This window comes from Coregonus lavaretus, assembly GCF_964263955.1.
Source record: "Coregonus lavaretus genome assembly, chromosome: 25".
NCBI lineage: Eukaryota > Metazoa > Chordata > Actinopteri > Salmoniformes > Salmonidae > Coregonus > Coregonus lavaretus.
In genome coordinates, this window is record NC_140012.1 from 17669876 (window position 1) to 17692150 (window position 22275).

General features: G+C 45.8%; 1 protein-coding gene and 1 pseudogene across 2 annotated transcripts in view; both read left to right on the forward strand.

Moving 5' to 3' along the window:
* LOC311100550 (ubiquitin carboxyl-terminal hydrolase 54-like) overlaps positions 1 to 21699 on the forward strand; it is a gene marked incomplete at both ends in the record, with an annotated part of 43722 nt that extends 22023 nt beyond the window's left edge. Inside the window, one exon of the mRNA XM_084141457.1 lies at positions 21365 to 21699. Within this exon, the coding sequence (XP_083997583.1) occupies positions 21365 to 21699 (335 nt within the window). The remainder of the gene's footprint in view (positions 1 to 21364) is intronic.
* Positions 21700 to 21898: 199 nt separating this feature from the next.
* The window catches only part of LOC311100551 (melanopsin-A-like), a 57576-nt pseudogene continuing 57199 nt past the window's right edge, over positions 21899 to 22275 (forward strand). Inside the window, exon 1 of the transcript in view lies at positions 21899 to 22191. The product of the transcript in view is annotated as a melanopsin-A-like (transcript). The remainder of the gene's footprint in view (positions 22192 to 22275) is intronic.

Here is a 22275-nt window from a genome sequence, read left to right on the forward strand (position 1 = left end):
AGTACATACATTTAATACATTATAACTAATCCCTATTTGGAGACCAATGGCCCAGTGCAGAATGAGATCTAGACAGAACTGATACATGATTGTTGTATTTAAACCAAAGGTTGGCACTTAGACAAAGACACAGATCTGTCTTTAACATTGTGATTTAAAAAAAAATGTATTTATTAATTTGTTTATTTTGTTGCTGTTTGTGTTGTGGATGTTGGAGAATGTAGCCAACTGTAGCGCATGAGTCTGCTATGCAAATCAACCTTCCCTCCTGACCCTTGACCTCTGACCTGACAGGCAGGAAGTGGACACGCCCACGAACGGATGCTTTATTTACGAAATTAAGTAAAGAAGATACGTGATTAAATGCTGCTGTTGAACTCTGTAGTAAGTCATAGGCTCGATCTCAAATGGCACCCAACTCCCTATGTAGTACACACCAATTTTGGCTAGAGCCCTACATAGGGAATAGGGTGTGATTTCCGATTTGTGCCATATACATACATAGTACTGAAGTGCTTCACTATGTAGTAAGAAGGCATACTGTGTATACTATGCTTGGAACAGCCAATGGAAATTCAATGCAAAGAGAGAGAGGAAGAAAGAGCGACGATGAATGAAAGAAAGGATGAAGTAGAGAGGAGATAAAAGTATGTCCTGTGTGTGAAATAGAGATGATGTGAGGATGAAAGAGGGCTAGGAGTCGTTTTTAGAGAGAGAGATGTGTTTGTTTGTGTGTGTGTGTGTGTGTGTTGGTACTGGGTATCATTGCTTGGCGAACGAGGGAAAGAGGGATCCTGTATTTTTGCAATAAAGTTATTACCACTGCTCTCTTACTGGGGCGTAATCACTCATCTGGCTCTGTCTTCTCATTGGCTGCTTTCTCTTTGAAGGGAGGAGCCTGGGTATCATGGCATTTAAGCCTTATTTATACTGTACCTGAGCAATTAGCTATACAAAATGGCTTCCCTGCACAGTTTCGCCCATAGCCGCGCGAAGTAGGGGTGCTGGAGGTGCTGCAGCACCACCTTCTGATAAATTCAAATACATTTTCCAAAATGTTATTACTCCTGTCTGAACAGACATCAATAAAATCGTTCAAAATACTACACCAGAGAGCCACAATTTGGGCAGCACACTCACCAAATATCAAACAGCTTGTTGAGTTGCCGCCATAGAAATATAATCTTAACACAATTGAGATCCCTACCTATATGTACATATCTACCTCAATTACCTCATACCCCTGCACATTGACTCGGTACTGGTACCCTGTGTACAGTGAGGGAAAAAAGTATTTGATCCCCTGCTGATTTTGTACGTTTGCCCACTGACAAAGACATGATCAGTCTATAATTTTAATGGTAGGTTTATTTGAACAGTGAGAGACAGATTAACAACAACAAAAAATCAAGAAAAACGCATGTCAAAAATGTTATAAATTGATTTGCATTTTAATGAGGGAAATAAGTATTTGACCCCTCTGCAAATTATGACTTAGTACTTGGTGGCAAAACCCTTGTTGGCAATCACAGAGGTCAGACGTTTCTTGTAGTTGGCCACCAGATTTGCACACATCTCAGGAGGGATTTTGTCCCACTCCTCTTTGCAGATCTTCTCCAAGTCATTAAGGTTTCGAGGCTGACATTTGGCAACTCGAACCTTCAGCTCCCTCCACATATTTTCTATGGGATTAAGGTCTGGAGACTGGCTAGGCCACTCCAGGACCTTAATGTGCTTCTTCTTGAGCCACTCCTTTGTTGCCTTGGCTGTGTGTTTTGGGTCATTGTCATGCTGGAATACCCATCCACGACCCATTTTCAATGCCCTGGCTGAGGGAAGGATTTGACGGTACATGGCCCTGTCCGTCATCCCTTTGATGCGGTGAAGTTGTCCTGTCCCCTTAGCAGAAAAACACCCCTAAAGCATAATGTTTCCACCTCCATGTTTGACGGTGGGGATGGTGTTCTTGGGGTCATAAGCAGCGTTCCTCCTCCTCCAAACACGGCGAGTTGAGTTGATGCCAAAGAGCTCCATTTTGGTCTCATCTGACTACAACACTTTCACCCAGTTCTCCTCTGAATCATTCAGATGTTCATTGGCAAACTTCAGACGGCCCTGTATATGTGCTTTCTTGAGCAGGGGGACCTTGCGGGCGCTGCAGGATTTCAGTCCTTCACGGCGTAGTGTGTTACCAATAGTTTTCTTGGTGACTATGGTCCCAGCTGCCTTGAGATCATTGACAAGATCCTCCCGTGTAGTTCTGGGCTGATTCCTCACTGTTCTCATGATCATTGCAACTCCACGAGGTGAGATCTTGCATGGAGCCCCAGGCCGAGGGAGATTGACAGTTATTTTGTGTTTCTTCCATTTGCGAATAATCGCACCAACTGTTGTCACCTTCTCACCAAGCTGCTTGGCGATGGTCTTGTAGCCCATTCCAGCCTTGTGTCGGTCTACAATCTTGTCCCTGACATCCTTGGAGAGCTCTTTGGTCTTGGCCATGGTGGAGAGTTTGGAATCTGATTGATTGATTGCTTTTGTGGACCTGTGTCTTTTATACAGGTAACAAGCTGAGATTAGGAGCACTCCCTTTAAGAGTGTGCTCCTAATCTCAGCTCGTTACCTGTATAAAAGACACCTGGGAGCCAGAAATCTTTCTGATTGAGAGGGGGTCAAATACTTATTTCCCTCATTAAAATGCTAATCAATTTATAAAAATTTTGACATCTCACTGTTCAAATAAACCTATCATTAAAATTATAGACTGATAATTTCTTTGTCAGTGGGCAAATGTACAAAATCAACAGGGGATCAAATACTTTTTTCCCTCACTGTATGTAGCCAAGTTATCGTTACTCATTGTGTATTTATTCCTTGTGTTATTGTTTTTCTATTGTTTTCCTTTTTTTCTCACTGCATTGTTGGGAAGGGCCCGTAAGTAAGAATTTCACTGTTAGTCTACATCTGTTGTTTACGAAGGATGTGACAAAATTTTATTCAATTTAAATTGAACACTTATGGGAGATTCTGGAGTGACGCCTGAGACAGCGTTTTCCACCACCATCATTTCATTTACACAACATGCCTACCACTTTGAAGATGCAAAATATTTTTTCTTGTGAAACAAACAAGAAATAAGACAAAAAAAGAAAGAAAACTGGAGCGTGCATAACTATTCACCCCCCAAAAGTCAATACTTTGTAGAGCCACCTTTTGCAGCAATTACAGCTGCAAGTCTCTTGGGGTATGTCTCTATAAGCTTGGCACATCTAACCACTGGGAGTTTTGCCCATTCTTCAAGGCAAAACTGCTAAAGCTCCTTCAAGTTGGATGGGTTCCGCTGGTGTACAGCAATCTTTAAGTCATACCACAGATTCTCAATTGGATTGAGGTCTGGGCTTTGACTAGGCCATTCCAAGACATTTCAATGTTTCCCCTTAAACCACTCGAGTGTTGCTTTAGAAGTATGCTTAGGGTCATTGTCCTGCTGGAAGGTGAACCTCGGTCCCAGTCTCAAATCTCTGGAAGACTGAAACAGGTTTCCCTCAAGAATTTCCCTGTATTTAGCGCCATCCATCATTCCTTCAATTCTGACCAGTTTTCCAGTCCCTGCCAATGAAAAACATCCCCACAGCATGATGCTGCCACCACCATGCTTCACTGTGGGGATGGTGTTCTCGGGGTGATGAGAGGTGTTGGGTTTGCGCCAGACATAGCGTTTTCCTTGATGGCCAAAAAGCTCAATTTTAGTCTCATCTGACCAGAGTACCTTCTTCCATATGTTTGGGGAGTCTCCCACTTGCCTTTTGGCAAACACCAAACGTGTTTGCTTTTTTTTTCTTTAAGCAATGGCTTTTTTTCTGGCCACTCTCCGTAAAGCCCAGCTCTGTGGAGTGTACGGCTTAAAGTGGTCCTATGGACAGATACTCCAAGGATTACTTTATACTATTCCAGGTATTCCTTAAAGAGGTAGGGTTTCAAGTGTCTCCGGAAGGTGGTCAGTGACTCCGCTGTCCTGGCGTCGTGGGGGAGCTTTTTCCACCATTGGGGTGCCAGAGCAGCAAATAGCTTTGACTGGGCTGAGTGGGAACTGTGCTTTCGTAGAGGTAGGGGAGCTAGCAGGCCAGAGGTGGATGAACGTAGTGCCCTCGTTTGGGTGTAGGGTCTGATCAGAGCCCGAAGGTAAGGAGGTGCCGTTCCCCTCACAGCTCCGTAGGCAAGCACCATGGTCTTGTAGTAGATGCGAGCCTCAACTGGAAGCGAGTGTGCGGAGGAGCGGGGTGAATTTAATGGAATTTAGTGGATTTATTGGTGCTCCGTGGGATGTTCAAAGTTTCAGATCTTTTTTTATAACCCAACTCTGATCTGTACTTCTCCACAACTTTGTCCCTGACCTGTTTGGAGAGCTCCTTGGTCTTCATGGTGCCGCTTGCTTGGTGGTGCCCCTTGCTTAGTTGTGTTGCAGACTCTGGGGCCTTTCAGAACAGGTGTATATATACTGAGATCATGTGACACTTAGATTGCACACAGATGGACTTTATTTAACTAATTATGTGACTTCTGAAGGTAATTGGTTGCACCAGATCTTATTTAGGGGCTTCATAGCAAAGGGGGTGAATACATATGCACGCACCACTTTTCCGTTATTTATTTTTTATAATTTCTTGAAACAAATACTTTTTTTTCATTTCACTTCACCAATTTGGACTATTTTGTGTATGCCCATTACATGAAATCCAAATAAAAATCAATTTAAATTACAGGTTGTAATGCAACAAAATAGGAAAAAACGCCAAGGGGGATGAATACTTTTGCAAGGCACTGTATGCCAAAGCGTATTGAAGCTGTTTTTGCGGTTCTGCCAGCTCAGTATTTCCTTTATTTTAGCAGTTACCTGTAACTGTACATTGCATTTTTGTTACACTGTTTATACACACTGCATAGTTATATATGGGATTCTTGACATAGCTCACTCTAATAAACTGAGTGTACAAAACAAGCTCTTCCATAATATGGACTGACTAGGTGAATCCAGGTGAAAGCTATGATTCCAGGTGAATCCAGGTGAAAGCTATGATCCCTTATCGATGTCACTTGTTAAATCCACTTCGATCAGTGTAGATGAAGGGGAGGAGACCGGTTAAAGAAGGATCTTTAAGTCTTGAGATAATTGAGACATGGATTGTGCATGTGTGCCATTCAGAGGGTGAATGGGCAAGACAAAATATTTAAGTGCCTTTGAATGGGGTATGGTAGTAGGTGCCAGGCGTACCTGTTTGAGTGTGTCAAGAACTGCAATGCTGCTGGGGTTTTCACGCTCAACAGTTTCCCTGGTGTATCAAGAATGGACATCCAAAGGACATCTAGCCAACTTTACACAACTGTGGGAAGAATTGGAGTCAACATGGGCCAGCATCCCTGTGGAATGCTTTCGACACCTTGTAGAGTCCATGCCCCGACGAATTGAGGCTGTTCTGAGTGCTAAAGGGGGTGTAACTCAATAGTAGGAAGTTGTTGCTAATGTTTTGTACATTCAGTGTATATCTACTGCTGTACATATAATTCTTAGTATATATTTTCGGTGTATACACACATAGATTGCATTTGGATTACTGATACTAAGTGGCGAGTGGCGCAGTGGTCTAAGGCACTTTATCGCAGTGCTAGCTGTGCCACTAGAGATCCTGGTTCGAATGCAGGCTCTATCGTAGCTGGCCGTGACCGGGAGACCCATGGGGCGGCGCACAATTGGCCCAGGGTAGGGGAGGGAATGGCCAGCAGGGAAGTAGCTCAGCTGGTAGAGCATGGCGTTTGCAACGCCAGGGTTGTAGGTTCGATTCCCACGGGGGGCCAGTATGAAAAAGTAAAAAAATAATGTATGCACTCACTAACTGTAAGTTGCTCTGGATAAGAGCGTCTGCTAAATGACAAAAATATGATATTTGGGTAGTTCATTGTATTTGTTCTGATTATTTTCGTACTTGTTTGACATTTTACTGCACTGTTAGGAGCTAGCAACATAAGCGTTTTGCTGCACCCGCTATAACATCTACTAAAGTGTGTACACGACCAATAAACTCTTATTTGATTTGACTGGTAAACTCATGGGTACACTTGCTATGGCTACCAGTCCTGACTTAAATGTGAATGTCCGTTCTATGGATTGTATTTCTATGGTTCTATTTTCTATTTTTGTTCACTGCTTCTGTGAGTGAACAGCAGCTACAATAGGCCTTTTGCAAATGTCTAAATACAATGGGGGGAACAACTTACTTTGGAAAGCAAATGTTGCCTACTGTTGAAAGAATAAGACTAATATTTATGTAGAAGCTACCAGATATTTTCTCAACAACTTCAATATTGAGCCAACAGCTCTGTTTTTCAAAGTAGCCTATATTGACATTTGGAATCTTGGCTATTGGAATGAGCACATCCGATTCGGCCATCATTGGGTGAGTGAGTGAACTGGAAAGTTTATTTAGTAGCCTATAGCCTACTGTAGCCTTTAATATCTACATTTCCTCCTAATATTGTACAATCTATGTGTCTCCCCTCTTTCATTGGCCTGGGCTATTGGTTGCATTTGTCAGTGTCAGAGTAGACACTCATTTCTGTCATTTGTGTATGTCACGAATTCAGCTGAGGCTGCCCCTCCTCCTTGCTCGGGCAGGTTTTGGCGTTCATCGTCACCGGCTTACTAGCCACTACCGCTCCATTTATCATCACTCCATTTGTCTTGTCTTGTCTTGTCAATCACACACACCTGGTACTCATTCCCTCATTAGTCTGTGTATAAGTGTTCCCTCTGCCCCCTTGTCCTTTGTGAGTGATTGTTCATTGTGAGAGTGAATAGATCGGTTGAGCTACTCTTTCCTTGTATGTAGCCAAGGTGGATTTTTCCCTTGTGCTAAGTTTCATTTTGACGCTTGCTGCGCTTTATTCATGTACATTGTATAAACTCTGGATTTCGGTGTTTTACCTCCTGTGCCTGACTCTGTTATTCACACCTCATCACAGAATCACTCACCTCTATGGAGTCAGCAGGAGAGGAGCGCATGCCTGGAATAGTGGTAAGGGTCCAGGAACATTCCACGATGCTGGCCAGCTTGGGGGAAGCGATGGATCGGGTTCTTCAGGTCGTCCAACGCCTGGAGAGAAGAGGAACCGATCCGTCGAGACCAGCTGGCCAACCGGATCCAGGCACCTACTTCACAGCACCCGGAGGGATCCAGATATCTCAACCACGGGCGTTCGATGGGACGCTGGCTCTATGTCAGGGATTCCTTCTCCAACTGGAGCTGTCCTGCTCCAGTGTCAGGCCGGCGCCATCAGATCGAGAGCAGGTGTCCGTCCTCATTTCCTGCCTCTCGGGGAAAGCCCTGGAGTGGGCCAACGCGGTTTGGAGAGAAGGAGGAGCCGCGTTGGAGGACTACAGGGAGTTCGCCTGCCTATTTCGGGCGGTTTTCGATCACCCACCTGAGAGTCGAGAGGCGGGTGAGCAGCTGGTCCACTTGAGGCAGGGGACGAGGACAGTACAGGAGTTTGCGCTGGAGTTCCGGAATTTGGCAGCAGGATCCGGGTGGAACGAGCGGGCCCTAATCAACCAGTTCCAGTGCCATCTACGGGAGGACGTCCGACGGGAGCTAGCCTGCCATGACACCAGTTTGTCTTTTACCGAACTGGTGGACATGGCCATTCGTCTGGATAACCTGCTGGCAACCAGAGGACGTCCTGGAGGAGGTCTGCCCGTTCCCGCCCCGACCAACGCGGATCCAGAGCTCATGGAGCTGGGTGGTACCGCGCACCAAGAGAGCAGAGGACGACAGCGCCAGTGCCGATCGGATGGCACGAAGGGACATTCCACCACACGTTGTCGTCAGCGCTCTTTTGGGTCAGGAGGCGGCCGGCAGGGCACTCTCGCATCACCCCAGGTATTGAGCACCCACACTTGTTCAGAGCCCTCTGCTGTGCACTGTACCATACCATATACTTCCCTGATTGCATGAGAGTTCCCAAGTGTAAGGCGCTAGTAGATTCAGGCGCAGCTGTGAACTTTATGGATAAAACTTTTGCACGCCGCCAGGGTATTTAATTAGTTCCCCTATCCATTCCACGCCCCATCAGAGCACTTGATAGTCGACCATTAGGGTCCGGGTTGATAAATGAAGTCACAGTACCAGTCACCATGATCACACAGGCGACGCATTGTGAGCAGGTCCCTTTTTCCATCATTGAGTCTCCTGCTTTCCCTGTGGTGTTAGGTATTCCGTGGCTAGCACTCCACAACCCCACTTCTCATGGCCGCAGAGGGTTCTCACGGGGTGGTCGCGAGAGTGTCAGGCAAACGCACTGTCCCGGCTGTATGATACAGAGGAGAGGCCCAGAGACAATAACCCCATACTGCCAGACTTATGCATTTTGGCGCTGGTAGTATGGGCAATGGACACAGATATAGCGCAGGCATTACGCACAGATCCATCTCCACAGCAGTGTCCAGCTGGGCTGCAGTATGTGCCTGCACTTATCTGTGATCGTCTGATCTACTGGGCACACACGTCACCCTCCTCTGGTCACCCAGGTATCGGTCGTAGAGTGCGCTGCCTGACCGAGAAGTACTGGTGGCCTACCTTGGCTAAGGACGTGAGGGTGTATGTTTCCTCCTGCTCAGTGTGCGCCTAGAGTAAGGCACCTAGGCACCTCCCAGCAGGTAAGTTAAAACCTTTACCAGTTCCACAAAGACCATGGTCTCATTTAAGTTTTTTTTTAACTGATCTGCCTCTTTCTCAAGGGAACACCACCATCCTGGTCGTTGTGGACCGCTTTTCGAAGGCCTGCCGCCTCCTTCCTCTGCCCGGTCTCCCCACGGCTCTGCAAACTGCGGAGGCCCTGTTTACACACGTCTTCCGGCACTACGGGGTACCAGAGGATATAGTGTCTGACCGAGGTCCCCAGTTCACGTCAAAAGTCTGGAAGGAGTTCATGGAACATCTTGGAGTCTCGGTCAGCCTGACCTCTGGGTTCCACCCTGAGAGTAATGGGTAGGTGGAACGGGTAAATCAGGATGTGGGTAGGTTCCTGAGGTCCTATTGCCAGGACCGGCTGGGGGAGTGGACAGTGTTCCTGCAGAATATGCCCAGAACTCTCTCCGGCACTCCTCTACGAACCTAACGCCATTTCAGTGTGTTTCAGGTTATCAACCGGTTCTGGCACCGTGGCACCAGAGCCAGACCGAAGCTCCTGCGGTGGATGACTGGTTTCGGCGCGCGGAGGTTCACCTCCAACGCGCCGTGCGTCGTCAGAAGGCCAACGCTGACCGTCACCGCAGTGAGGCCCCTGTCTTTATACCGGGGGCTCGGGTATGGCTCTCGACCCAGAATCTGCGCATCCGCCTTCCCTGCCGGAAGCTGAGCCTGCGGTTTGTGGGGCCACTCACAGTCCTGAGGAGAATCAACGAGGTCACATATAGGTTATTACTCCCCCCTGATTACCGTATTAATCCCTCGTTTCATGTGTCTCTCCTCAGGCCGGATGGTGGCTGGTCCGCTCCAGGAGTCTGAGGTGCGGGAGGTCCCTCCACCTCCTTTGGACATCGAGGGGGCGCCGGCGTACTCTGTCCGTTCCATAGTGGATTCGATGCGCCGGGTGGGGGGCCTTCAGTACCTCGTGGAGTGGGAAGGGTATGGTCTGGAGGAACTGTGCTGGGTCCCGGTGAGGGCTATCCTCGATCCCTCTCTGTTGAGGGACTTCCATCGTCGCCATCCAACTCGCCCTGCTCCGTGTCCTCCTGGGGGGGGTTTTGGGGGACTGTCACGAATTCAGCCGAGGCTGCCCCTCTTCCTTGCTCGGGCAGGTTTCGGCGTTCGTCGTCACCGGCTTACTAGCCACTACCGCTCTATTTATCATCACTCCATTTGTCTTGTCTTGTCAATCACACACACCTGGTACTCATTCCCTCATTAGTCTGTGTATAAGTGTTCCCTCTGCCTCCTTGTCCTTTGTGAGTGATTGTTCATTGTGAGAGTGAGTAGCTTGGTTGAGCTACTCTTTCCTTGTATGTAGCCAAGGTGGTCTTCCAGCAGCTATGGTTGCATCGCAATACTATGCTAAAGTATGCAACACTAAATGTCAGCCAAATGCTCTTGCATTGCATACTTACATGCGGTATGAATGAGGCTTCATGGAGTACAGCACTATATAGTGAAACTGATAGTGGTCTGACTGACTGCTCCCCAGGTCCTGACCAGCTCTGGCCAATGAGAATGAAGCTGCAGTCTGCCAATCAACCAGAAGAGGTCAGTATAGACATTTTAAGCAACAATATAGACACCTCTTCTCTGTCTCTCTCTCTCTCACTCTCTCGCTCTCTCTCTCTCTCTCATACACACACACACAAGCAAGCATGCACACACCGTCACGACTATTAACTTAAAGTTTGGTATAGTTAAGTTGGGATTGACAGTTAGCTGTAGTGGTTCCTGGAAAGGAAACAATGAATACCTCCATAGAGCTGAACAGAGAGACAGCAGGGGAGGGGAGTAAAGTGCAGCAGAGTAGAGGGTCAATCGTTATTACAACTCCCTCTTTCAATAAAGTATTAGTGTGTGTGTGTTATTTATTTAACCTTTATTTAACTAAGCAAGTCAGTTAAGAACAAATTCTTATTTACAATGGCAGCCTACCCCGGCCAAAACCGGACGACGCTGGGCCAATTGTGCGCCGCCCTATGGGACTCCCAATCATGGCCAGATTGTGCTACAGCCTGGAATCTAACCAGGGTCTGAGATGCAGTGCCTTAGACCTCTGCGCCACTGGGGAGCCCATCAGTGTGTGCCACCTGAATGTAACTGCATTCCCATGTGTCTCCTCTCCTCCAAGGAATATTAATCTGTTTGATTAACCAGCTGCAGCAATTCAATCTCACTCTCTCCATCCCTTTGTCTCTATTCATCTTGTTCTTCTTTTATGCTTCTCTCTGAGTGATGTCGTTTCAATGAGTCACCTCTCTTCCTTTCTCTCATCCTCTCCTCTTTCTCCCTCCACCTCTTTCCCTCTCTTCATCCCTTGCTCCCCCTCCTCTGTCTCTGCTCCCTCTCCATCTCTGTCCCTCCATCCCTCCCTCTCTAGTCGTGCCTGCATCATTGAGCACTGTGAGTGTTAGTGCACGTGCCGGAGCCTGCACGTGTGCTCCTATGGCAGACTGGTACACACTGCTCTCTGAATGAGAAATGTCTTGAGCTAAAAACAGGAGGAGAAAGGGAGGAGGAGAGAAATATAGAAACTGCAGTTTATTTTTACCTCCAGATTCCCCTGCCTGAACCTAAAGCATGACATCCTCATGTTATGGTTATTTATTTATCTATTTCTGTCACTTTACTTCTTTCTCTCTCTGTATCTCTGTATCTTTCCACTTGTTATCTCTCTCCCCATTAGAACATTTATTTTAAGAAGCAGGTTTTTAACAGGAAAAGGTGTTTCCTAAATGTAGATTTCCTCCTAAATAGACATACCCAAAAGTAACTGCTATTCATGTGTAATTACATGATTCTGACATGCAAAAACTTGGTATATTTGGAAAGAAGACATCTGGGAGATTATGAGGAAATGATCAGAAGATAGATAGGAATTACATCGTTCAGAATGCACAAGATCACACAAAATAACAGTTTTTGTGTTTTCTTATTTTGAAAGTAAACTTTCATTGACAAGCTATAAGTGAATTATTGATGACTAGAGCTGGAAACACATCAGATAGCTTCCACAACATGTGAACAATATCTCACCCCAAAATGGGATTGATAGACCTAACAACTAGAAATGGGCAGATGTTTTAGTAAGTGGTGTCAGGTGTGGTCATGGGACATTTCCAAGTGTCCCTAAACCTCTCCAAAGTGGCATATGTCTGTAAATTAGATAATTCCAGTGCTATTACATATTTGCAATCCCTAAATGCTATTTGTTCAGTATAAAAACACAATTTCCACCATATCAACCTCACTCAAACATTGTGGTGGTATTATGGGGTATCCAGGGTACATTCTAGTGTCCTATCAACCTCTCTAAAGTGTCTGAATGTGGTAATTGCACTGTTTTTGCACACTGGATGTGCCTAAAAGTTCTTGTTCACTATAAAAACTAAATTTCTACAACACCAACCTCTCTCAAACATTGTGGTGGTGTCGGGGGACATACAGGGGCTATGGATGCCTACAGTGCGTAAGCAGGCAACATCATATTTTTGATGCGCAAAGATATAGTCACTCTGTGGAAATTCAATGTTGCCATTAAGTCATACATCATCAGATAACATAGGCTAGATTTGTTCCTACCAACCTAAGGATGAATTTGATACCCCCCATGTAGCTATAGCTCAAACACAGACCAAATTGAGGCTTATCTTGTAAGATGTTTGCTGTTTGTTGAAAACGTTGTGTAATTGACTCTCGGGGCTGGTGATCAATAACGGTAGGTCACAGGCAGACAAATAAGATATCCTCATGATCTGTGGAGTCCCGGCTTTCGGTGTGTATCAACGCATTCCGTGTTTATTTTGTTTATGCTTCATAACACTAACCGGAATGTAGGTAGCAGCCATCTTGAAATGAGGTCATCGGCTTGGCCTGCCCTTATAAAGATAGGGGCTACCGTTCTCATACCAGACTGAATTGAATTTTAACAAATCAAATAGGGTCCCCAAATATGGGGACTTTACATTTAAGAGGTTTTAAAACACACTGTTTTGCAATGAAGGTCTACAGTAGCCTCAACTGGACTCTCTGGGGTAGCACCATGGCGTAGCCGGAAGACAGGTATTTTCCGTCTGCCTCTGGGTACATTGAATACAACACAAAACCTAGGAGGCCCATGGTTCTCACCCCCCTACCATAGAGTTACAAAGTAATTATGACGACTTCAGGAGGACGTCCTCCAACCTATCAGAGCTCTTGCAGCATGAACTGACATGTTGTCCACCCAATCAAAGGATCAGAGAATTAATCTAATACTAAAAGCATAAACTACAGATAGCTAGCACTGCAGTGCAGAAAATGTGGTGAGTAGTTGACTCAAAGAGAGAGAAAGACAATACTTGAACAGTTTTGAACAAATTAATTTATTCTAAAATTAAGGAGAAGCAGCAGAGAGAGAGAGGGAGAGATACAGTGGGGGAAAAAAGTATTTAGTCAGCCACCAATTGTGCAAGTTCTCCCACTTAAAAAGATGAGAGAGGCCTGTACTTTTCATCATAGGTACACGTCAACTATGACAGACAAATTGAGAAAAAAAAATCCAGAAAATCACATTGTAGGATTTTTAATGAATTTATTTGCAAATTATGGTGGAAAATAAGTATTTGGTCAATAACAAAAGTTTCTCAATACTTTGTTATATACCCTTTGTTGGCAATGACACAGGTCAAACGTTTTCTGTAAGTCTTCACAAGGTTTTCACACACTGTTGCTGGTATTTTGGCCCATTCCTCCATGCAGATCTCCTCTAGAGCAGTGATGTTTTGGGGCTGTCGCTGGGCAACACGGACTTTCAACTCCCTCCAAAGATTTTCTATGGGGTTGAGATCTGGAGACTGGCTAGGCCACTCCAGGACCTTGAAATGCTTCTTGCGAAGCCACTCCTTCGTTGCCCGGGCGGTGTGTTTGGGATCATTGTCATGCTGAAAGACCCAGCCACGTTTCATCTTCAATGGCCTTGCTGATGGAAGGAGGTTTTCACTCAAAATCTCACGATACATGGCCCCATTCATTCTTTCCTTTACACGTATCAGTCGTCCTGGTCCATTTGCAGAAAAACAGCCTCAAAGCATGATGTTTCCACCCCCATGCTTCACAGTCGGTATGGTGTTCTTTGGATGCAACTCAGCATTCTTTGTCCTCCAAACACGACGAGTTGAGTTTTTACCAAAAAGTTATATTTTAGTTTCATCTGACCATATGACATTCTCCCAATCCTCTTCTGGATCATCCAAATGCACTCTAGCAAACTTCAAACGGGCCTGGACATGTACTGGCTTAAGCAGGGGGACACGTCTTGCACTGCAGGATTTGAGTCCCTGGCGGCGTAGTGTGTTACTGATGGTAGGCTTTGTTACTTTGGTCCCAGCTCTCTGCAGGTCATTCACTAGGTCCCCCCGTGTGGTTCTGGGATTTTTGCTCACCGTTCTTGTGATCATTTTGACCCCACGGGGTGAGATCTTGCGTGGAGCCCCAGATCGAAGGAGATTATCAGTGGTCTTGTATGTCTTCCATTTCCTAATAATTGCTCCCACAGTTGATTTCTTCAAACCAAGCTGCTTACCTATTGCAGATTCAGTCTTCCCAGCCTGGTGCAGGTCTACAATTTTGTTTCTGGTGTCCTTTGTCAGCTCTTTGGTCTTGGCCATAGTGGAGTTTAGAGTGTGACTGTTTGAGGTTGTGGACAGGTGTCTTTTATACTGATAACAAGTTCAAACAGGTGCCATTAATACAGATAACGAGTGGAGGACAGAGGAGCCTCTTAAAGAAGAAGTTACAGGTCTGTGAGAGCCAGAAATCTTGCTTGTTTGTAGGTGACCAAATACTTATTTTCCACCATAATTTGCAAAAAAATTCATTAAAAATCCTACAATGTGATTTTCTGGATTTTCTTTTCTAAATGTGTCTGTCATTGTTGACGTGTACCTATGATGAAAATTACAGGCCTCTCTCATCTTTTTAAGTGGGAGAACTTGCACAATTGGTGGCTGACTAAATACTTTTTTCCCCACTGTAGCTATATTGCATTGTATTTGTTTCACTTTCACTTTCACGTCCTTAGCTAGCTAATGTAGCTAGCTAATTTAGCCTACTAATTTAGCCTACTTAGTTCTAGTAGCTATGTTGACTATGACGTTAGCTAATATGGTGACAACGATGTAGCGGTTAGCGGTTATGGTATGAAGGTTTGGCTTGGAAAGGTTTTTTCGACTGGTCATAGACAGCTGTTGTGTTGTGCACTGAAGCCCACAAGCGAAGGGAAAAGGTGAGCGGATGAGAGCGCATAGATGTGAGAAGGAATTATAGAATGAGCAAAGTGATGATACTGTCTGTCTGTGGCTGCTATGAAAGTGAACTGTGTGTGCAGGTGATCAGGGGTGTATTCATTCCGCCGATTCTGTTGAAAAACGTTTCTTAAATGGAAGCAAACGGAATGAAACGGGGATAAACCTACCTGAATTTGTCCAATAGAAACTCTCGTTAGCAACTGTTTGGACTAATGATTACACCGTAGATCAGCTAGATGCAGGTCTCTATACATTTCTATGTTCTGAGCGCACCTGCAAGCCATTTACTTGTTAAATACCTTATTTCCTTTGTTTTTGAGTTCAGTGCCAAACAATCCAGGCAGTTGTAAAGAACTTCTCCAGCCTTCTCCATTTTATTTCTAATATCTGTGCCTCCAATACCCAGACTTAAGTAACCCGCAATATTGTCCACATTGTACTTTATTTGTCATGTTTTAATTTATGCGCATTTAGGCACTTGTTTGGTAGAATGGTTTGCTGTTGCTGCCAGTTTAGGCTGCTGAGGGGAGGATGGCTCATAATAATGGTTGGAATGGAAAATATGGAATGGCATCAAACACATGGAAACGATGTGTTTGATACCATTGAACTTACTCCGTTCCAGACATTACCACGAGCTCGTCCTCCCCAATTAAGGTGCCACCAACCTCCTGTGGTTGCTGCGTATAGATAATGTTGGATATGCCTTGAAATTAATATATTTTGTAAATGCTTTGGAGGGATTTATGGTTATACAGTGAACAAAAGTATAAATGCAACATTCAACAATTTCAACGATTTTACTAAATTACAGTTCATATAAGGAAATACGTCAATTGAAATAAATAAATTAGGCCATAATCTATGGAATTCATATGACTGGGAATACAGATATGCATGTTGGCCACAGATACCTTTTAAAAAAGGTAGGGGCGTGGATCAGAAAACCAGTCAGTGTCTGATGTGACCACCATTTATTTGCCTCATGTAGCGCGACACATCTCCTTTGCATTGAGTTGATCAGGCTGTTGATTGTAGCCTGTGGAATGTTGTTCCACTCTTCAATGGCTGTGCAAAGTTGCTGGATATTGGCGGGAACTAAAATATGCTGACGTACACGTCGATTCTAGCATCCCAAACATGCTCAATGGGTGACATGTCTGGTGAGTATGCAGGCCATGGAAGAACTGGGACATTTTCAGCTTCCAGGAATTGTGTACAGATCCTTGAGACATGGGGCCGTGCATTATCATGCTTAAACATGAGGTGATGGTGGTGGATGAATGGCACAACAATGGGCCTCAGGATCTCATCATGGTATCTCTTGCATTGAAATTGCCATTGATAAAATGCAATTGTGTTCGTTGTCCGTAGCTTATGCCTGCCCATACCATAACCCCACTGCCACTAGTGGAGGCTGCTGAGGGGAGCCTCATAATAATGGAGTGTAATGGCTGGAATGGAATGGTATCAAACACATGAAAACCATGTGTTTGATACAATTCCATTCCGGGCCATTATTATGAGCCGTCCTCCCCTCAACAGCCTCCACTGACTGCCACCATGGGGCACTCTGTTAACAATGTTGACATCAGCAAACCGCTCACCCACATGACGCCATACACTCTGTCTGCCATCTACCCGGTACAGTTGAAACTGGGATTCATCTGTGAAGAAACAGTTCTCCAGCGTGCCAGTGGCCATCAAAGGTGAGCATATGCCTACTGAAGTCGGTTACAACGCCGAAATGCAGTCCGGTCAAGACCCTGGTGAGGACGACGAGCACGCAGATGAGCTTACCTGAGACTGTTTGTGCAGAAATTATACGGTTGCGCGAACCCACAGTTTCATCAGCTGTCCGGGTGGCTGGTCTCAGACGATTCTACAGGTGAAGAAGCCAGATGTGGAGATCCTGGGCTGGCGTGGTTGCATACGGTTGGACGTAATGACAAATTCTTTAAAACGATGTTGGATGTGGCTTGTGGTAAAGAAATGAATATTCAATTATCTGGTAACAGCTCTGGTGGACATTCCTGCAGTCAGCATGCCAATTGCACACTCCCTCAACTTGAGACATCTGTGGCATTGTAATGTGACAAAACTGCACATTTTAGTTTCCTTTTATTGTCCCCAGCACAAGGTGCACCTGTGTAATGATCATGCTGTTTAATCAGCTTCTTGATATGCCACACATGTCAGGTGGATTATCTTGGCAAAGGAGAAATGCTCACTAACAGGGATGTGCCCAACATTTGAGAGAAGCTTTTTGTGTGAATGGAACATTTCTGGGATATTTTATTTCAGCTCATGTTGCGTTTATATATAGAACCTCTACTGTCTCACAGGAAAGTGCAGCAAGTGCACATCCAGCAGGAGCTAGGCATAAAGAGGAGCCTGTTTTGGGTGGAAAGTGCCGGAGGGAGAAACAGCCCCCGGCCCATTTGAGAGATAGAGGTTTACCCCCACATAACCCGATCTCAGAAGAGATTACCCACACAACCACAATAGCTATCTGTGGCAGCCTACCTAGCTCAACACTCTCCATCCAAGCCTTTTCCCTCAGAGCCTATGGAGGCCCCAACACAAGAAGGCCTGCCATTTCACCAGTCTCTGGAAGACGCCTCACGGAGGCGGCACACTGGGGGATCAGAGCGACCGTCTGTTAAATCTCTCAGATCCACTAAATCATCACATTCAATGAGAACAGAGGGCCACTCTTCATACTGGTAATCTCTGAGTCGTGGGAGTGGATGGAGTAGTGTCCCATCAGAGGCCCTGAGTGACTCATTAGCTGCTGCTGTCAGGAAGCGTATGAAGCTTTTCAAACTAGAGGTCAAATGCTAAATCATAGAGGACACCCAAGCTGGCGAGGAGTGTAGGCACTTGGACACACAAACACGACAAGCCTTAGAAGCAGGTGGAAACCATAGCCAAACAACTAGAAAGACAGCAACATCTACGGCAAGCTGAAAGGGATCTGGAGGAGGCTCTGATGATAGCAGCCTTAGAAAGGAACCAACAGAAAATCAGTGAATCTGACCCAGAGCGACAACAATAAAGGGTTGAGCCTGACTCCCACCATAGAGCTCATGGCCCTCAACAGTGGGAGGTGGGGCTTACAGGAGCAGGCATGGCACCACAACCTGTCATGTTGTCATTCTCCTATGCCAGTGAGGAGTCAGAGGGTGAGTCACAGGTTCAAAATCCGTATCAGGATGAGTCGGAGATTCAAGATCCGGATGGATCACAGGATCAGTCACCATCACCTTATCGGCCTCTTCCTACAGCCAGCCCAAAACCACCTAGTCCACAGACTAGTGGGGTTCAAACCCAAACCCCACCCTCTCCTACACCACACCTGGCTCCAAAACCTTCTCAGCCTCCGCAGACGATTGGGATCCAAGCCCCACCTCTGCCTTCACCTCCGAGCAAGTTTCTGAACCAGCCCCTGCGTTTGCCGACTAGACGTGGGGTCCAAACTGGGCCACACCCCCCAGTCTGGCCCTGGCTCTCCACCATCTCAGCTATCCTCCCGGCCTTCCACTCAGCAACTGACTGGAATGGAGCACCCTAACCTCTTTCTCTCTTTATCGCTACCACAGCCAGACAATGGGGCCATCATGATGGAGCTCCTGGTCGCCTCCGCTTATGGTATACCCAGACCTAAGCTGCCTTACTTTAAAACTGGGAAAGAGGGATTTCATCTTCTTGAAGATGGCCCTAGACAGCCTCCTAGGTAACAATGGTCACCTCTGAGCAGTGCAATTTTCAAGTGCTCCTGGATCGTCTGAAACTGCCAAGTGCACAGAAACTGGCAAAGTCATACATGTAGGACACCAGGCCATACACCTCAGCTCTCTGCCCTGAATGTCAAGTATGGCCAGCCCCGTCAGCTCATGCAGAGTGAAATTGGCAACATACTCAATGCGCCACGTGAGGTTAGGAGATGACACAGCCTTCCAAGAATTCGCTCTCTCCATCTAATCCTTGATAGGCAATGCTGCAGACATTGGAAGGTGACCAGGCGCTGAGCTCAAGTGTGGTGGACAGGTTGCTGGGTAAACTGCCACCTGCATACTGTGATGGGTTTTTTGAGAACTACTTGACTCCTGGTATCTTAGGAGATGGAGTAGGCCAAACCTATACCCTTGTCGTGACGTGCCTTTCATTATTGTGATGACTATTATTTATTGAAAAATTACCTACTATGTTTAATTGTTACTAGATTAAATTAATCATGTAACAATTAACTCATTAGGAATTTGGGGCACCACGGGAAAAGTTGTTTAACAAGTTACCGTTTCCCGAATTAACTCTAAAGATATCTCTTATCATTTAACAGTTATTTATTAATCATTTACCTCATATCAGTCTCATTCTGAAAGTCGTAGGCTCTTTAAGTCTGCACGAACCCGGGTCTTACTGATCATTCTGTACCACACAAATTGATTTAATTATTTATTTACTAACTAATTAAAAATGATAACACAAGATACAAACACATACACGGTATAGGTAGGGATTAGAAACTTAATTCAATGAAAACGGGTCCCTAGCGGACTAACACAATATGACACTTGTTACAAAAGATGGCGAGTTAAAGAGAGAGAGAGAGAAACACATGGATCTAAGCTCACAGTAATCCTAATACTTTGCCAGAACTGCCGCCCGTTTGGTAAGAAGTAATGCATGTATTTACGTGTTTGTCTTCGTCGTCTCTGTTGGACCCAGGCCTTTGTGGGAAGGGTCGATTGGGCCTTCTCTTTTCGGATGGCCTTTTAGATGTAAGGCTCAGATGTAAGGCTGAGTCGTCTGTTTACTTTCACTCGTTCTGGAAGTGGTCTTCTGAGGACGGCTAATCAGCCCTGTAGATGATCCCCTGTGGGGTGATGAGAGCAGTGTAGTAGACGATGGTTTGAAGAGAGTAACAGGATGGTCCCACTTAAATTCACCTTCTTAGATACAGTACTTAGAACAGCTACTCAGCCGTGACATTGATTGTTAGTGGAGGCAAATTTGTCGTCTTCACCTCGTGTTGATTTTCAGGGTCGGGACCAATATGGACAAAAGCTGCAGCTTGAGGTCCGTCTAGTCTGATCTGATCATTCTTATCTCAGTCTTTTATGCACTCTGGTAAAGAGGGCCGTTTCCGTCATACTGACACGCTCTCTGAGCTCCCTCAGGCGTGGCTAGTTACGAGCCAAAAGTATTATTATCAGTATGATTTTGTTAGAAAGCTAAAATCACATTCCTATCTTCATGGAAACATTGTCTTCCTCCTTGATATTTTCTACACAACATAAATGTAGATGTAAACCTGATATACACAGTGTAAAAGCTCTTCAAGTCACAATGTTTTCATTATAACACCTTTATAAAAAAATGTATGACATCACAAAATAGACATTAATTTTCCATATTCCATTTCTCATCATTCCCAACATTTAGATGTTGAAATATATTGTCCCAATGTTCATTGTTGGATGTTGAAGTTTTGGGCGGCAAAAGTCTCTGAAACAAAGGACATTCCTTTCACCATACTAGAGGGCCAGAGATAGATTCTCCTATCTCTAATTTATGGCAGTATTAACGTGTCAAGACCGGCACAGCCCCGCTGTGGGTAAGAGGGTCTGGTTGTTGTCGTCCATTTGCCAAGCTGATATGAGGCCTTTGATCCTCACCCAGGGAGAGTCATGACACCCTCCAGAACCTGTCTGACTGGTTGCAGGTGAAGTCAAGGGCCAAAACACTCTCCCATACAGCCTCTGTTCTCTACCAGGACAAGAGGGAATTAACCAGAAAGATCCATGTCGCCTGGGTACCACCAACATGTTCCTGGCCATTGAACGTGAAGATAAACAAGCCAGTTACAGCTCTCCTCGTAGTAAGCAGCAACAATCAAACCAGAGCAAGCCCAAGTTTAAATTATATTGTCCTTACTGTGAAGGGGAAGAACACTTCCTAGGCTCATGTTCTGAGTTCAAGCAGCTCTCAAGAAAGAAGGTCAGGGATTGGATCTCAGTTAAAGGCCGATGCTGGAGGTGTGGGTGAAAACACTCCCCAAAGGAATGCACCCTAAAAAAGCCATGCAACACCTGCAAGGAGTTACACCTCACCGTGCTACATGACCACAGGAGCATCCTAATGGTCAGCACTAACAAAGACAGAGGTTATCTACCTTAATCGTGGTCAGTCATCCTACGTCATGGTGAGGATGGTCTGAACATTCCATCATACTCCCAACTGCCTTGGGTTAGAGGGTGAACCAGAGGTACTGAGCCTTCAGACTATACATCAAGATGTACTCTGAGTAAATCACCATATCCCCTGAAGGAGACAGCGGCACCCGGTATCAAGTCCACAATGCTTTCACAGCAGAAAGTCTCAGCCTACCGGAGCACACCTCCCCCTCTGACATGCTTCAGAGGAGGGACTCACACCTGAAAGACTTGGCACAGATCCACAGGGCACAGCCTCTATTGCTCATAGGGTCTGACCATCCACACCTGCTGGTCCCCATCACGCCAGTCCGTATTGGTCCTCTGGGAGGCCCTGTCACTGTCCACACCTTGCTAGGTAAGGCTGTGCAGGTTCCGGCAAGCCTAATGCCACACACAGACGTCCAACAATGCCTATTCACCACCACTACCCAGCTACTGAACTCCTGAGGAATGTAGAGAAGCTATGGCAAGTGGACACATTCCTCCATCGAGATGAAAAGGAAGTCACACATTCTAAATGAGATCAGCGTGCCTTGAATCTTACGGAGAAGACCACAAGGATCGTGGTGGAGGGGTCCAGAGAAATGCAACGCCTCTACTCCGGGCGTCCAAGAGCCCACAGCTGCATTCTACGAAACAAGCAGTAATGCCTCTCCTTCGTAGCACTGCGCGGCGGTTGTTGAAGAACCCAAGGCTGGCCGAAGTGCACCATCAGGAGATCCAGATGCTGGTAACCTCGGGCTATGTTACCAAACTCACTCCTGATGCTGACAAAGAATCCCTGGAATCCTGGTACCTGCCCCACCACCTCCCTGACCAACACAGTGGCAAATGCAGACTGGTGTTCAACTGCTCCTATAAGCACAACAGTCAGATCCTGAACGAATGCCTACTACCAGGAGCAACCCTTGGCCCTTCCCTGCTCGGACTGCTCCTCAGGTTTTGGCAACACACAATGGCTATAAGTGCCAAAATCAAAGTCATGTTTCACTTGGTGTGCCTCCGACAAGTCACTCCTCAGGT